At 40.1% G+C, this 17,134-nt stretch overlaps 2 protein-coding genes across 5 annotated transcripts in view; both read left to right on the plus strand.

Moving 5' to 3' along the window:
• Positions 1-57: 57 nt before the first annotated feature.
• Positions 58-7,237, plus strand: smarce1 (SWI/SNF related BAF chromatin remodeling complex subunit E1). 4 transcript variants are annotated; one of them, XM_079456346.1, is made up of 11 exons: positions 58-174; positions 1,031-1,083; positions 1,988-2,031; positions 3,139-3,237; positions 3,986-4,066; positions 5,109-5,240; positions 5,346-5,517; positions 5,675-5,847; positions 5,934-6,035; positions 6,144-6,378; positions 6,459-7,237. In XM_079456346.1, exons 2-11 carry the CDS (start codon positions 1,077-1,079, stop codon positions 6,677-6,679), a joined length of 1,266 nt encoding a protein of 421 aa, XP_079312472.1. In that variant the 5' UTR covers positions 58-174; positions 1,031-1,076; the 3' UTR covers positions 6,680-7,237. The 4 variants fall into 4 exon arrangements, with proteins under 4 accessions (XP_079312472.1, XP_079312470.1, XP_079312473.1 ...); XM_079456344.1 differs by having other exon boundaries at positions 85-174; positions 3,986-4,078; XM_079456347.1 differs by having other exon boundaries at positions 122-168.
• Positions 7,238-9,966: 2,729 nt separating this feature from the next.
• Positions 9,967-17,134, plus strand: part of prkcbb (protein kinase C, beta b) — a 90,776-nt gene continuing 83,608 nt past the window's right edge. Inside the window, exons 1-2 of the mRNA XM_079457743.1 lie at positions 9,967-10,329; positions 10,814-10,845. Of these exons, the coding sequence (XP_079313869.1) occupies positions 10,154-10,329; positions 10,814-10,845 (208 nt within the window). The 5' untranslated portion in view covers positions 9,967-10,153. The remainder of the gene's footprint in view (positions 10,330-10,813; positions 10,846-17,134) is intronic.

Below are 17,134 nucleotides of genomic sequence, written 5' to 3' on the forward strand. Positions count from 1 at the left end.
TCCAAAGCATTCGCTCTCGCGGTACTTTATTATGCGCTGGTTGGTCTGCGCAGCGTCGTCCGCAGTATCAGCTGTGACCAAAAGGGGGCGCTAGAAAAGCTGTTCAGATGAAGCTCAAAGTGTGTCATATCCTGGCGGAGCAGTGAGCACCATTGAGGGAACAAAGAAGTAGGGGTGAGCATTCGCAAACATCTTACATTTTATTCCACATATGTTATTGTTTTCAGTAAGCAGCATACATTCATATTATAATATAGCGGTAGTGTAATATAGGCTCTTTATTTTTTAGGTGCGCTATGGTTTTTGCATATAAAACGGTTCTCGGATTTTGCTAACCGGTTTGCTAACGTTGTTTCGATAACCACGACTTTCGTTAATAAAATAAGTAATGCGAGATGATTGTTCCAGTATTAAACATAACATGCTATAATCGTGGCTTTTTAAAGTCACGTTTTCTTACCGAAGTACACGACTGGATTTGTCTTCTCTCGTTAGATCCGTGTTTAGCATCGAACGTTAGTGTTAGCCTGTTTCATTCATTGATGTTGTGCATGTTAGCATCTCAACCGGCTCTCATTACTGTCTTTTTAAAGCTTATAGATCGCCACGTTACCTCACATTTGTGCTAATAATACTCAATTAAAGACATATCTCAATATATGTTACAATTGCCTTAGTTTCTTCATAAGGACATGTCTTAGCGAGCTGTAAGCTCACTCGCCTCATTGTGTGCGCTATTATCCGTATACAGCACGGGGCTGAGATGAATCATATAAACATGCGTATTTCTCTTTTTAAACACACATCCTATCAATATTTATGAAGTATTTGTTCATACAACACACATTGAGTGGTCCTATATGTAACGTTTCTAAACCTAACATTTGTAGCAAACCGGAGGGTGTTTCTCAAGCGAATGAATAGTATATGTTTTCATCATGTTGAGTTAATGAAGTTGAAAAGTCTTCGATATTTACAGCTTGATTTAGCAAAATGAAAGTATGACTAATACGTGTTTTCCCTATTACAGAACTAAATGATGGGCATAGCCTGATATCCTCAATCCGACAAACAAGATGTCAAGTAAGAATACATTTCATGTAACTGTCAGTTTAGACCTTTGTTGTTAAAATGCCGCCCATTATTTATTAAACCTTCAAAATTGGTATATTAAGAAAATTCTGCACTTGTTATAAATAACTCCTAAATCTTTACAATAAGGTTGCATTGTTTAGATTAGTTAATGCATTGGCTAACATAACATACAATGAACAATACTTTATTAATATCGTAAATAATAGTATTTATTAAGCTTGGTTCATGTTAATTTCAGCATTTACTAATACAAGTAAACGTTCTGCATCTGTTAACATTAAAGCGATAGTTTACTCTTCATCATTTACTCGCCCTCGTGTCATTTCAAACCCGTATGACTTAATTCCACGCAACACAAAAGAAGATCTTTTGAAGAATGTTATTAACTGGCCCCCGTTCACTTGCATTGGTTTTGTGTCCGTACAATAGAAGTGAATGGGTGGGCCAGTGTTGTTCGGTTACCAACTTTCTTCAAAATATCATCTTTTGTGTTCTGCGGAAGAGTCATATAGGCTTGAAATGACAAACGGGTGAGTAAATGATTACAGAATTTCCATTTTTGGGTGACCTGTCACTGTGATGCACAATGAACTAACATGAACACTCGTTTTTGCATTAACAAAGATCAATAATTGCTGAATGTAAACAAAAGACAACCTTACTATAGTGTTGCCAGATATTTTATCTGGGTGTGCTTTGTCCTAGTATTTGGGTAAAACCAGATGTATAATAACATCTGTAATGGCCTTTAAAGCGTTTTTAATTTGTGCAAATGTCACTAATAAGCAGGCTTTACTTAAAAGTGACAACTGCATTTTTGCCCAGTGGCTATACCAAGGGGGCCTGTGCAAATTTGTAACAACCTGTACATTCCCCCTTCTTTCTCTCACAGAACGGCCATCCTATGCCCCTCCCCCTGCCCCAGCCCCCACAACAGTAAGTATCCAGTACATGTCAATCATACCATATGACCCTTCCCCTCCATCATCCAAACCTATACCTTAGGTTACTAAGAGATGGGAGGATTGTGGGAACATGAAAGGTCACAGTATTACATGGGGTGGCTGTTTTTATGCAAGGAGAGTTGACCCATTAGGCTTGTTTGAGTTGAACCATAGCCTCCCACCGACTGGCGAGATCTGCCCATTGCTGGTGGGGGAGGAGTAAGAAATGGCCATCGGGTCAGACACTTCGTGCTTTCCGTAGTGTGCTGAACCTTCGGCTGACCATGGGATTTTGCTGTCTTTATTACTGAAAAGTGAATATGATGGAAATGTTTTTGCACTAAGATAAGTACAATGGACATCAAAGGTGATATAGAACTTAAATTTGTGCGAGTTCAGGTAACACAGAATAAACGCGCAAAACACGTCATATATACACATGAACAGTTTGGCCAGTAAGACTAAAGTGTGTAGTAATCTCAAGGCATTCGCAGCTGATTTTGAGAAACTGCACATTTTGTCTGTCTTGCGATGCCACATGAAGTCGAACAAGCCCATTTTCATTAAAAGGATTTGATTTGACATCATGCATTGCAAATTGTTAGCAATAAATTTAGCATTGAAATACCATTCTAATTGTGATTTCGTACACCTAGAAAATTTGTCATTTTTATAAAGGTAAGGGGTGAAATATTTCCATATCACAGTTTGTTAGTTTTTATGTCCCAGTCACGGCAGACACTGTTATTTTGGTCAGATTACAGCCCCAGTCCTCAAAATGATTATTAGGAGAGAAGGAAGTATGCTAACACGGCATTTTTGGCTCATATATTCCATTTCTAAAGCCAGTACAGTTAATGAATCCTATTAGCACCTCATTGAGTCCGGCCCATCAACACCAACCATAGTGCCTGTGGCTTTGCTACGAATGGATGTAGAATAATGCCAGGTTGCGCTGCTATCAATGATTGCTGCTTTTTGCATGGTTTATGCAAATCACGACAGAAAGCAAAACCGGTTTTCCTTTTCATTTTTTTGTCCCTTCCTTCCTTGTTTGTGTCATTTCTCATTCGTGTTTTGTCTCATTTGTCTCCATCAGCAAATGCCCACCACCCCTGGGTTTGTGGGGTACAACCCATACAGCCATCTGGCCTACAACAACTACAGGCTGGGAGGGAACCCCGGCGGGAACAACAGGGTAATGGTCGGACCGGTGCCAACTAGGGCCATAGCGACAGCAGAGGGACTAAAACCATAAACAAGAGGACGCTAAAGCAAACCAGCCAGACCTATATTTAAAATAGTGAAATGATCTTACAACTGTACAGATTTTGTAGAGTGCAGATTTTTGTCAAGTATTTCGGGTAGTCTTAGGTAGTTGTCTAGCTCTCAACTAGTAGTGTTCATGATCCTCTGGTTTCTGTGAAGTAGTCACTCAATCGATTTCTAGATTGGTGTAATTGGACGGCCTCTGGATTAAGTGATTGCTTCTCAGAACCGTTCCCTTCCCCATTGGCCATCCTATCATTTCATCATGCACGAGAACTAATGCCCGTCTGCTGGCATGGCCATCATGCCCGTGCCAAACAGTTTTGGCTCGCTGCATCATGCGCTGGTGACTTGGCACAGCTTCCTAGCAAGCTTGGGGCGTTTTAGCTTTTGGCTGGTTCATTTTAGGGAAACAATCCATTAAAGACAGTTGCTTTGTTTCCAAAATAGCTTAATGCATGGCCTTGTCAGTGTAATGATAATGTGGTGTGTCGTACAGGTACGTCATCTGTTCCACATCCAAAGCAAATCATGCTGTCATTGTTTTTAGTCGTGCTCTCGCCTGCTGTCCCTTCCTTCATAGTGCTCCATTATGACAGTTTTTGTGTTTAGTGATGACGTCTTATGACTTTGTGATCTCTTACACCCCTGGTGGGCTTCTTTCTTTTCTCCCACAGAACTCCTCGGGGATCACCGTTCCTAAGCCGCCCAAACCGCCCGACAAGCCGCTGATGCCCTACATGCGGTATAGCCGGAAGGTAAGCAGGAAGGTAAGACACCCACGGTGTCTGCTTTTACTGCTTGTATTTTGAAACTCTGAGAAGAGTGCTTCTGCAAACAGCTTGAACGCTGGGGCGGACAATGGCCTGACCCCGCTCTTCCTGAGGGTAGACCTCAACATCGCTTCATTGCTTTCATCTCTGTCTGTTGGAAAAAGACTGGGAGGCCAACATCTAATCATGAATTCATGGAATACTTCTGTTTGATCTCTTTGTTTCGTTTCTGCATATTGGGGAGCTTACCAATCATCGTTTTCGTTCTGTAGTGAGCAAAAATGGTGTATAAAGGATGGATATAATGCTTTTGATTTTGATTTTTTAATACATTATTTATCTCATTCCTCAGCGAAACAGGCATTATTTAGTGTGAAAGTGTCAGTTCACCCAAAAAAATTTAATTGCCATTATACTCACACCCTTGTTATTTCAAACCTGTATAACCTTTACGCCGAATGCAAAAATATATTTTGAAGAATGTTGGTAACGGAACAACTGCGGTACCCATTCACTGCTATTATATAGACCCAAAACCAAGGCAAGTCAATGGAGAACCGGAGTAATTTGGTTGCCAACATTCTTGAAAAAACTCCTACAGAAGGGAGAATAAATAACTGCCTTCATTTGAGTATATTGGCCCTTTATGTGTTGCTTTTCCCCATACAGTGAAAGTTAACCAGAATTGTTGAGATCCATTTACAGTGCTTTTGTGTCCTCCTGGGATTTTGATAGTCCCTGTTATTAAAATGTTTATTGATTGGACAAGCACTTTGACTATTTGACAGAACATTAAAAGTTAAATTCTGCAAAATAACATGCAATGTAACTACTAATAGTGAGCTTTAAAAATGCTCTCTGTGCATTATATTCAGCTCCACTACACTCATACTTTCATGCTTTCATCTTTTGCACGAAGGAAGACATTATTGGTGCTTATTTTCAACCCCTCCCCCTTTTATTGGCGGCCTCCAGGATCCCGCACTGGTTTCTTTTGACTCTGAAATTACACCTGTTTCTCTCAAAGGTTTGGGACCAAGTTAAAGCTTCTAATCCTGACCTGAAGTTATGGGAGATTGGAAAGATCATCGGTGGTATGTGGAGAGACCTCACCGATGAGGAAAAACAGGACTATTTAAACGAATACGAAGCCGAGAAGGTATGTCGCTTTCAAAAAAGACAGCTTCTCCTTTTTCAATTGAGATTTATTTCAACGCATTTCATAAAATCTTACGTGAGCACTAAGCCATTTATCTGCCCACAGATTGAGTATAATGACTCTTTGAAGGCCTACCACAACTCTCCAGCCTACCTGGCATACGTCAATGCCAAGAACCGTGCAGAAGCTGCCCTAGAGGAGGAAAGCAGGCAGAGGCAGTCACGACTAGACAAAGGCGAGCCCTATATGAGCATCCAACCTGCTGAGGACCCTGATGGTGAGATTGGCGATTTATCACATGTTAATTGGTACGATACAGAGTCCACAGTATTGTTCAGCTGCGGGTTCGGGGGTTGAGAGAGATTACACCTTATCTTTTAGTTAATTTTTGTTAACGAAGTGTCCCAAACTCAGCCACTGTGTATGTTGTGTAGACTATGACGACGGGTTCTCCATGAAGCATATAGCAGCATCTCGTTTCCAGAGGAACCACCGGCTGATCAGCGACATTCTGAGTGAAGTTGTGGTGCCAGATGTTCGCTCTGTGGTGACCACTGCTCGCATGCAGGTCCTCAAACGCCAAGTCCAGTCCCTCATGGTTCACCAGGTAGACACATTAACCGACACACATGAGCATTAAGCCTAGGACTTTTTCACACTTTACGTGCTTGTCTTTATTTTGTATCATTCTAGAGAAAGCTAGAAGCAGAGCTTCTTCAAATCGAGGACAGACATCAGGAGAAGAAGAGAAGGTTCCTGGAGAGCACAGACTCATTCAACAATGAGCTGAAACGGGTGTGAAATCTGGTTTTGTTGTGAACTAATAGCCCTCCTGTTTAGACTAAGCTTGAATGGCAAATGCACTGTCAGTGACTGATGTGTGTTTTTTGTGCATTTGAATAGCTGTGCAGTCAGAAGGTGGAGGTGGACATGGAGAAGCTGGCAGCTGAGATGGCTGCTGCAGAGGAGGCAGCTCGCCGGAGAGCAGAGGAGAGAGAGAAGGAAGCAGCGGAGCAGGTCGAGAGAGCTGCTCAAGAAGATCAGCAGGCATCCAGTGCCCAGGCCAATGCAAGCGCAGAACAGACTTCCTCCAGCGAGACCAAGGATGGAGAAGACAAGCCCACCCCTATGGATACGGGTCAGTTTTACCCTTTTAAATGGTCTAAAGATTCAAAAATGTTTTGGTCTTAACTGAACGGTATGGTGTCTTCTCTGCAGATGAGAATCCTGCTGAGCCACCTGAAGGACCTCAGGAGGCAGAGCAGGGTGCCTCTACCACACCTGTAGAGAAAGCAGCCCAACTCGAGCCTGCAGAGGGCGCCACAGATGAGGGCACCAGCGATAGCACTGCTCCGTCTGAGAGCAGCTCTGGACCCCCAGCAGAACCCCCAGCCTCTGACAACACCCCCGAGGAGAGGCTGTCTACCCAGTCACAATAAACCCAACCACTTGCATCTCCTGTTCAACATTTACCATGTCTCATTTTTCTCTGAGTCAATGTTATGGGTCGTCATTTAATCTTATGGCCTGGTAGTAGAGCGAGCGGAAAGATGTAATGAAAGAGCATCACATGAGCTGTGCATCCTCTATATCCATTCAGTGGTGTGACATACAGATGCCCCTGCTTTACTGATCTGACATGCTGACTGCAAGTAACTGAGTAAAATGAAATCCTTGCATTTTACAGACAATGGCTTTTTTCTATTCCTATTTTATGTAACTGGTTGTTACGTTCTACCTTTTGTTTCATATTTTGACCATTTAGTATGTGGGAAGCAGGGATTGACTTTTCAGCCTGGTTCCTTCTTGCTCCTTTTTTTCTTTTTTACCTCATTTGAAGCCATGCAAGGATTCATGATTTCACACAGATTTACCATGGAGAGCACAGTGGAATTTATTCTGCTGTTAGCTTCAGTTAGATTAAGTGACATTAAGGCTTTGGGTAATAAATTTGTTTTTGGTATTCCCTCAATAAAGTGATTTCTATGTCTGTTTTACATTTTGTGTTTTTATTAATTGTTGTTCAAACGGTTTTCAAGTCATTGCTTTTCACCATAAGGGCAATTCCAACGTTATGGACCTGATATATAAATGCTCAGAGAATGAATTTGTTATGAATATATTGAACCATCTGTTTATATTCTACTAAACCCTTTTTGATAGTCTAAACATAACAAAATGTCAGTCTATGAACAAGTCCTCTATTTAAAAAAATAGGAAATAAACATGTGCTATGGATGTGACAAAAAGAGAGAGTTTTTTGGGAGACGACAACCTTTGTAGAATTTCTGTGAAATAAAATGCACAATCCTGAAGCAATAAAACCAATGAATGGAGAAGGGATGACTATTTATAGAACATAAAATAGATTCTTTATTCAGGAGGAATAAGTAGCGTTATGGATGTGACAATACTGTCCTGACTATGAAAAATCATGCTTTTCACATGTGAACCACCAAATGTTAATATCTGTGCGGTTACCATGGTTAAAACCGTTGGTAAAAAAGCAATCCAAGTACATTAAGGATGTGATCGTCCTATAAATATATATCAGCATATACAGGCATCTCCATAGCAACCATAAGAAAAAAACCTTTTCCATTTAGCTCGAGAGTAGTCTACGGGAAAAGAGATCAAGCACTAGAAAATATTTGTGGACATATTTCGGAGTTTTGTATGCAAATGTTAATAAAGTCTGCATTATACAAAAATCAAGTGCAGTGACATTCCATAATAGTAAAATCAAACTAAAAAACTGTTTTTCCTGCCGTACATTGTGCCTATTTTAATGCAGACGTTCTAACAGTAGAGGGCAGAATTTCACCTTTTAAGTCTTGCTATTGAAGTTCTCCGTTGACCAAACACAAAATATATACTTATCACATTATAGAATGCATATATTTATATATTTATTTATTTATATATAATACAATATTTTATTATAGGTAAATTACATGCACAATAGGTTTCTACAGTTGTGTTCTTATCAGGAACCTCTGTCAACCTCACTGTATCACTGTAGCTTACAAGGTTGTAGGTGTGTGTGCATGTGTGGGCAACTGCCAACAAGAAGTGTAGTGCTTTGTGGGTGTACAGAGCAGGTAAGTTGCTCTTTTTGCTGTCAGATAGTGGGCATCTACCCGTAACAGGTGATCTCTGTGCACTTAACACTGTATCGCTCTCAATCCAATCAATCTCAATCAATGCAAAACTCTGAAATCTTAGGAAGCATTTGTGTCCATTTTACATGCGGACACAAGTCTCACTTTACAGCAACAAACATTCACAATGGCTCTAGATACAAAACTGACAGATAAGCATGCAGGCAACACCATGGCTATAAAGACGTTTATCAGCAACAGATATGAATTTAACACCACTGCTTGAACATTTTTATAGAGTAAATGCTGTCGGAAATGGTCAAAGTCTGGTGTCAAAGTTTGAAACCATAAACTTTGAAGCGTTTACTAGAGATGAGAGGAAAAATCACTTGACACATTAACATGTTGAGATGTATATCTAAACAGTAAAATCTCACACCTTTTGAATAGCCAAATAAAAGGGATAGTTCACCCAAAAATGAAAATTCTGACATCATTTATTCGTCCACTTGTCATTTCAAACCCGTATGACTTTCATAAAACAAAAGAAGATATTTTGAAGAATGTTGGTAACCGAACAATGACAGTTCACATTCACTTCTATTGTATGGACACAAAACCAATGCAAGTCAATGGGTACTGCTGTTTTTCGGTTACCAGCACTACTTAAATGTCTTCTTTTGTGTCATTCACATTTAAATGTCATATTTTTGATCAGACTTCCAAGAAGGGAAGGCTCTAAATTCCCTAATGCATATATTGCATTGTAACAGGGTTTAACTGGCACACGAGGTAAAACGCACAAGTCTTGATTTTATGAGCTATGTAGCTCATGGATGTGTTTATGTATGTATTTTGTATGTCCCAGAATAACTGGTATTTCCCACACGCTACTTCCCAAACTGTCCCAAACCACTAGCTTACAAAGTTGCATCTCTAAAGTCTAGCGTACACTTATTTATCAAAAGGGTTTAAGCATCATATCTGAGTACGGCAGTTTGTCAAGAAGAATGAATCGCACTATACGATCAACAGACATATGAGAACATCAGCCTCTTTCTGTAAGTGCATGGTGCCATTGTGTTCTCAGACGCTGGATGTCCTCGCCTCCTACTCACAGTGCGTCACAGAACGGGAATGAAACATCTCGAGTGAATAGAGTCAGGTGGGACACAGAACCAAAAATGTATGTTACAAAGCTTAGGCGTCATTTCAGGTGAGTAACCACCCCAAATAACATTGCTCTCTGTGCAGCATCAGGCTTTGGGGACATCACCTGTAGACCAGCATTGAGAGACATCTTGATGCATTCTGTACAGAACGTAACCCACCAACTTTATTATATTTGACATATTCATATCTTGCCCTATAGACAAGAAGCAGCAGAACAAAATGTAAACGATTATATTTCCATATCCTTTAAGCAATTGGTATGAAGTCAGTTCCTTATCACCTACATCCGTTGCTTTCATTAGCATATTTGTTTCAGAAGCTACATGGAAATGTTTCTTATTGTCTTTCCTTCATGCTTTTAAGAGCTTTCATGTAAATGCAAGAGGGCTGACACAATCTCTATCAGCTCTGCTTGCCAAAAGTAAATGAGTAGGAGGGGGGAGGAGTCCCACGACGCCACGTCAGAGTGCGTGCAAGTGTGTGCGCGTGTGTGAGAGAAGCCGGTGCGTAAGGAGGGCATTTGGGCGGAGAGGGACGCCGAGCGTAGAGGCTGACAGTTCATCGCAGTCTGAAGCTTTGCGTTACATGGTCGCACTCCTCACAACTCACTCCGGCGTATAGGTTTGCGAGAACTCGAGAATGTCTGACCCGGCGCAATCCAACAGCGATGGAGAGGAGGGAAGCGAGCCCATGAGGGGTTTCGCCCGGCAAGGTGCCCTGAGACAGAAAAACGTACACGAAGTGAAGAATCATAAGTTTATCGCCCGCTTCTTCAAGCAACCTACTTTCTGTAGCCACTGCACGGACTTTATCTGGTAAGCGAGAGTTTGAAGGCTCTGTAATGACAGTTTATTGCCTGTTGAAGTGAACCTGTTACTGTCAAAGCAATGTCTTTTCATAAAGAGGTCGTTTGGTCACGTGCGCAAGATAACGCTTTAAAGAAGTGTTTACATGTTTACGATAAGATGTTTATTATGACTCAACAAGCATTGCCAGTTTATTAAAAATATACAGTAGATGTTTATTTGGACATCTTTTAACACTGCTTCATTTGTTTATAGTGGACAACGCTCTTTTATAAAAATGCTTTCTTGCGTTTTAATACTCACCCGAAGTAATGAATGTTATGTCAAAGTCGAAACAAGTGTGTAAGCGATGGATAATGAATTTTATTATGACTCAAAATTAGGACTGGAATCTGTGAGTCATTCTCGGTGAGACAGGTCAAACAAGTGGCTTATTGTTTTAGTGTCAGCATGTGAAGTGTCAATGGTCAAAAACTGCTTTTTTTTCTTTTAGGGGATTTGGGAAACAAGGATTTCAGTGTCAAGGTAGGAACTTACAGTTCATTTCATATTTCACAACATTCCAGCAAGTGTACAGTTCCGCCTGTTGCTGTCATGTCTTGCTCTGCTAGATATTGTTTCAGATGTGGTGCTTTAGGAAGCGCAGGAACATAAATGTAGCCAAATGAATGGAAAACCTACTAAAAAGATCACGGAACCATTTGTTATGCATATTAGGTGGTTAAGCGTTGAACATATTTTCTTTAATACGCCTCAGTGAGCATTTGCCAGTAAGCACACATCTCCTTCTGTCACATGAAATTGGAGAATCTATCATTTGTACCTCTGAATGTCTTGACAAAGTGATAAGCTAGGATAAGATAAGATGATGCTCCCGGCTGTTCGGATTTGTTCAATATCCTCACCGCAGGTGTTCAGGTGTCTAATTGTGTCTAATTGCCAAATTTCTGAGGGACCCCTTTCAAATAGTTTCTCAAGTATAAACAGATTTTCATTTCCCATGTGGAATCATGTCGAAAATGTTTAGGGATAATTCAAACAGATTTTTCCGCATTCTTTATGAAGACCATATCAGGTTGGATTTAGCTTTATCCTAATTGTGTAAAAGTGCAAATTGTACTAAATAAATTAATGGTATTTGAAAGGGATAAACGTATCTGATCAATGATTAAAGGTAAGGTGAATACATTATGCTGTGCATAAAATGTGTACCTGGCATTTCTTTTTGCCTCTTGTGTGAATGATCAACATCAGGACAATTGCGCACACCTCTGTACAAGTGGAAATTATGCAGGAAAAGTGATTTTAATCTGTGTTCCCTCCTTACGCACTTAAGGAACTATATGTTCTTTAAGGTGTCTGCAATTACTGGTCACAGCAGGTCAATGGCTCCCTCTACGATGCTGTGCGTCTTCGTTCTTCCACCATAGGCTTTGGTACAAGCTCTAATTAAAGGTGCACAGATGAGTATGTGGAGTTTTGGTTCTCCCTACTTTGATTCTCACCATGTTAGTCATTATCTCTATTCCTATTCCCTCTAAACTCGTTGAAGCTCTCCATTGATTTGTGAGAGCAGCTCTGTATCTGGTGTGCTGGACCCCACTGGTGCTTGGCGAGAGATTCTTCGGCACAAGCTTAGACTTGCTGGAATCCGAGGGTCTTTGCTGGAGTTCTGCCTACAGAAGGTTGTGTACAAAAGAGCGGCGTTCTGTTGAACACAATGTCTCAACTGTGATAAGGGGCTGAACTCTGCCAAATGAATAAGTGTAATGTAAATGTGAACTTGGATAAATGTCGGAATAGTTATTAGAAATACTTTAGACAAATTATTTTATTATCTACTCACGTCACAAAATATTTAATCATTTTAAGATAGCTTAATGCACACAGTTGGCTGGCTGTTTTACAAACACTGAGAGTGGACAGTGATCAGTTTGTTTGTACCATATTTGTGTCCGTATACCATAAATTGTGCAGGCTGCTTTTATGTTCGCTGTCCTAAGCATGATAACAACTGGTCCCTTTTACTTTCATTATATGGAAAACAGAAGCCTATGTTTTACTAGATAAATCCTTACTTTATTTCATCTACAAAACAAACATTGTTTAGGCAAAATCAGAATGATGAGATAATAACAGGATGGTGGGTGAACTATATTTATGCCTACATGCCATGGCCTTTAGTTTATACTATCAAATCTTGCATTAGACTTTAGTTACTTTTTACATTTACTTCTTAATAGGGAGAAACATTGTGTGACACTCTCTTTCATTTAGGAGTTTTTTCCCCATTCATGGTCTGTTGCCGTATATTAATTACAGACTGAGTCCTCCAGAGGAACCTGCAGTTAAGTGCCGTGCTCAAGGGCAGTACAGTCGTGTAACTCGCTCTACAGTTCTTGGGTCACCCTGATGTGGGATTAGAGCAGCAACCTTGATGTGTTGCATTCATTACACAATCCAAGAGAATTAATTCATAATTAAATTAATTTTCTGGTGAAAATACAGGAACTGCAGCTTTAGGGTGTGTTCACATATGCCCTTTTTGGTTTGATTAAAATGAACTCTGCTCCGATTGCTCTGTTAGTGTGGTTTATTTGTGTAAGTGTGAATCCTGCCACCCGAACCCTGGTGCGCACCAAACAAGCGCACCGAGACAGCTGAAATGATGGGTCTCGGTCCGCTTTCAAACGAACTCTCGTACAGAGCGTACAGTATATCCCAGCACACAGCATTGTTTTAGATGTCCGCTAAGTTCCGCTCTAAAATATAAATCATAAGAGCTTTCACCTTGCGACCTTTCACGTAAGCAGTTAGGTTCGGTATCTTTAGGTTTGCTGTTTTAATGCCAGTCCGAACGCTGAGCAAACCAGGACTACATGTATTTATTTATTTTTTGGTCAGGCCCAAAAGAACCAAACGAACCAAACTACAAATCTGAACACACCCTTAGTCTAGACTAACAGGCTATTTACTATTCTGCTGATCTTCACTGTTGAAGCCACAAAGAAATATTACCAGCAGTAAAGTAAGACAGATTGCAAGTTTAACCACTCTCCCACCAGCTCGCACTTCTATTATGAGTGTGTTTATAAAAAAAGAGAAAGTAAATGAGAGAAGGCTTAGGAAGGTTCTTATGGAAAAGCAGCCCAGCTGTGATCTGGTCCTTCCTTAATCATCAGTGTGTGGGGAACAGTGAGTAAATAATACAAGAGGATTTCCTCTTTCTGTCAGCTTGACGGTGAGCCAGCTGCTTAGGAGCCTCTCCTGCCGCCTCATTCCTAATTGCAAAATTACGAGTTTCATGAAGAGCTGGTGTAACGCTGCTGCTGGATAGACGGAGGAGAGCGGGAGAAAACGAAAGATGAAAAATTTGACAAGTGGTCAGAAAGAATGAGTAAGTAGCAAGAGAACAGGAAGTTGAAAAAGTGAAGTCTTGAACGGAGGGTACTGGGGTGTTTGAACTTTGCATAAAGTGACGAGTGAAATTTTCAGAGTAGAGAATTGAAGTCGAGAGACATATTTGTCTGTATTTTGCTTTTATTTGATTCTTTTTTTTAATGATCCAAGACCTGGAGTTAACATCATAATTCAAAGTTTATTTTTAAGGTCAGACTCAAGTATACAGCTGTGGACAAATTACCATTACAAAATCATACTTTGAAATGTAGTATTTATAGATATGTGTTTAGGTAAAATTATCATTTTCGTTTAATGCTGTGAACTACTATCCGTATTTCTCCAAAATTTTAAATAGAAATGGTCTCTTAATTTTTTCAGTGGCTGTATATTTTTAAAGGTTTGTCCATAAATGCATGTTTTTATACTTTCATGGTCCATTTTAAATATTGAAATCTTCATTCCCGATTCATTGTAATTTCATGAAAAAGACCAAGAACCTTCTTCAAAAGTTTTGTCTTGGTTTCCACAGAAATACAGTTTTAAATGGCTTGTTGTGAGTGGGTAAACGATGACAGAATTTGGAATACTCCTTAAATTCGACTAATGACATATTGTTAACCCAGACTAGCTCCTCTGACTGACGTTTTCCTTATTTATATGCCTGAAATCATAAAAAAAAGCCTCCGTTGATGAGTTCACATCTCGCCACTCACCTTCTGCCTAAATGCTTGGAAAACCGAAGCCCACTAAAATTACATTGATATATTTGTAATGCAGGGGTGTCTCACACCTCGCTCTGATCTTATGTGAAGGCAGAACATATCCACATTTGAAAGTGTGGGTCGTTTAAAGCTTCTATAAATAGCACAAGTGTTCCGTGGAACGGTGCTTTGGGGGGGGGGGTTATGTGTGGGTGTGCGGGCGATCTGTGGTATTTGAAACGCAGAACATAGCTAAGCGATCATCAGAGATCATTGCATGAGATGTACTACGTCATTGCCCTGTTTTTGCGAGAATAATTCATGTGTTCGCTCCATTTTAGCAGCTTTGAAATGAGGTGATGTAGACCGTAGCCTCATTTTGAGAGGAAAACTATAAATGATCAATGGCAACATAAGGCTTTGCTTTTTTCCTTATGAAATGAGTCTGTGTATGTACCATCTAAGCAGACATTTCATGAAAATATTACCTTTGTCTATAATGTTTGCCCTCTTTGGTGAAAATTGGAAATGAGATGTTTTTGACACACTGTGTATGTACAGAGGGATTTGATCTATCCAGAGCTAAAATAATTTGCTCTTAATAAAAGAATTTCAGCAAACGTGTAAGATTTTGGATCTCTTGAGATTCATGATGCTCCATTTGCTCTCGATTCAATCTCATTTCAGCGTGAGAGATATCAAAAAGAGAGTACAAGAGCGACAGCCTGCAAATGCACCGGATTTGTGGCTGTGTACACATCTGGAGGAATGAGTGTCATTGCTCAGCGGGAGCCCATCTACCCATAAAGCTCGTGGAGTACACCTGGAGCTCTGATACAGATCTGCTCATTTACAGCTTGGGTTAGGTGTTTGGGGAGGTGGAGGTAATTAGCATAGAGTAGGAGGTGATTAATGAATGCGACTGCAGAGATGCCCCTGTCTGCTCACCGGGCTGCCCCGTGTCGCACATGAGCAGGTGCGAACATCCGCTTTCTGTTATTTAGGCATTTTGGCAGACGCTTTTTTTTATCCAAAGCTGTTATATAGAGATGGGCTGTTTTAAACTGGGCGTATCTACAGTGTTTAAAATAAAGGTTTCAAAGATGTTCTTTATAACTTTAAGGTTCACAAAGAATGCTTTCTATTATCTTAGAACATTGTTTTGCTATATAATGCCTTTGAGTTGGTTTGTAGGTCTTTAAGCATTAACCAGTTCTTGATGTTACATTTAAGTCTTTGTTTACTGGTTTCAGGGTTTATTAAAGAATATATCAGGTACTTTGAGTTAACTGGATTAGATTAGGCTATAAAACCCTGTATGGTTAACATAAATAGTTAAAAATTTGGCCTTTTGTTCTGTAATGTTAAAGTGATAATTCACCCCAAAATACATTTTGTCATCAATTAATCACCCTACTTATTTTAAACCTGTATGACTTTCTTTCTTCTGCAAAACACGAAAGAAGATATTTAGAAGAATGTTGGTAACCGTTGAATGGGTGCCAGTTACCAACATTCTTCAAAATCTTCTTTTGCGTGGTGACAGAATTTTCATTTTTGGGAACTGACCCTTTAATGAATGGAGAATACTTAAAGGGATGTTATTAGTTGTGAATTCAGTTGTGTTGTCACTTACATAAACAACTAAACTTTGTTTCTACAGAACGAGATTAAGCAGGATTAAAAAGAGCACTGACCGATGTATTTTCATGTTTTCACATGGCATAGCATACGTGTATTTCTGGTCCGTCTGTATTCTACCACTGTCACTCAGTATGTTTTATCTAAATGATTCATTTCGGATCATTGCTGTGATCTAATTTACATTCGGTTTAGGAGGTAAATCTGAATAGCCATCAGCTGATCGCTGACGTTTTAGCCGAGTTCTGAGTGTTCAAGAGGCAATTATTACACACAAACACAAGAGCTCTATAAGAGCAACCTGTTCAGTATTCAGGGCCTAATAAAAAGGTCTGCTGAGAGTCACATTGCAGATAAAGAATATGCGTAATAAAACAATACACGCCATACATGTAAAGTGCTTCCATGTTCAACAAGCTCGGAAACTCTGTTAGCCATAACCGCTGCTTTTAGTCAGATTAGATAATGCCGGTGTTTTTCAAGCTACCGTCGGGAGGAATCGTGCTCTACTGACACTGTGTGGTTGTTTACTGCAGAACAGGATCCTTTTGTTTAGAACAAACATGTCTGACCTAATGGCTCCAGTGTCTCACAGGACAAGATGCATGAGCTATATTCCTCTCTGCTGGACTTTATTCAGCTCACTCCTCTATATATTAAATCATCCTTTTTAATATTTATATCTTCCAGTTTGGCTTTTCGTTTTGATGGCTCAGCCGAGGAGCCAAAGACTAAATGCGAGAGCTTTTTGAAATACATTTCCATGTCCAAAATCCAAAGTGACTGAGTTTTGACCTTCACCGTACAAGCTGATTGGTCAGGTGCTTGTTCGAAGTGTCCCAGTGTCTTCATTTGATTTGTCCATTGGAGGATGGAAAGAGGGTTAGGAGGACAGGAGAGACATTCTCTGTCTGAGTGTCTGAAACAGGCTGGCTTAAGCTCCTGAGGGGACCATCTCTGTGTTAGTTGGCCTAACTTTTAAATGGGACATCAGAGAGATCTCACTCTATCAGTGAGGCGGTCCACTCTCATCTCAATTACAGTTTGAGGCCTCGTGTCTTGGGCCTTTA

This window comes from Barbatula barbatula (assembly GCF_947034865.1).
Source record: "Barbatula barbatula genome assembly, chromosome: 5".
Taxonomy (NCBI): domain Eukaryota; kingdom Metazoa; phylum Chordata; class Actinopteri; order Cypriniformes; family Nemacheilidae; genus Barbatula; species Barbatula barbatula.

Bases quoted from the DNA above. Each gene is read 5' to 3' on its own strand.
- smarce1 (XM_079456344.1), top strand. The intron at 4,079-5,108 runs GTAAGACACCCA...TTTCTCTCAAAG, and splicing joins GCCGGAAGGTAAGCAGGAAG to GTTTGGGACCAAGTTAAAGC. The intron at 5,848-5,933 runs GTAGACACATTA...GTATCATTCTAG, and splicing joins AGTCCCTCATGGTTCACCAG to AGAAAGCTAGAAGCAGAGCT.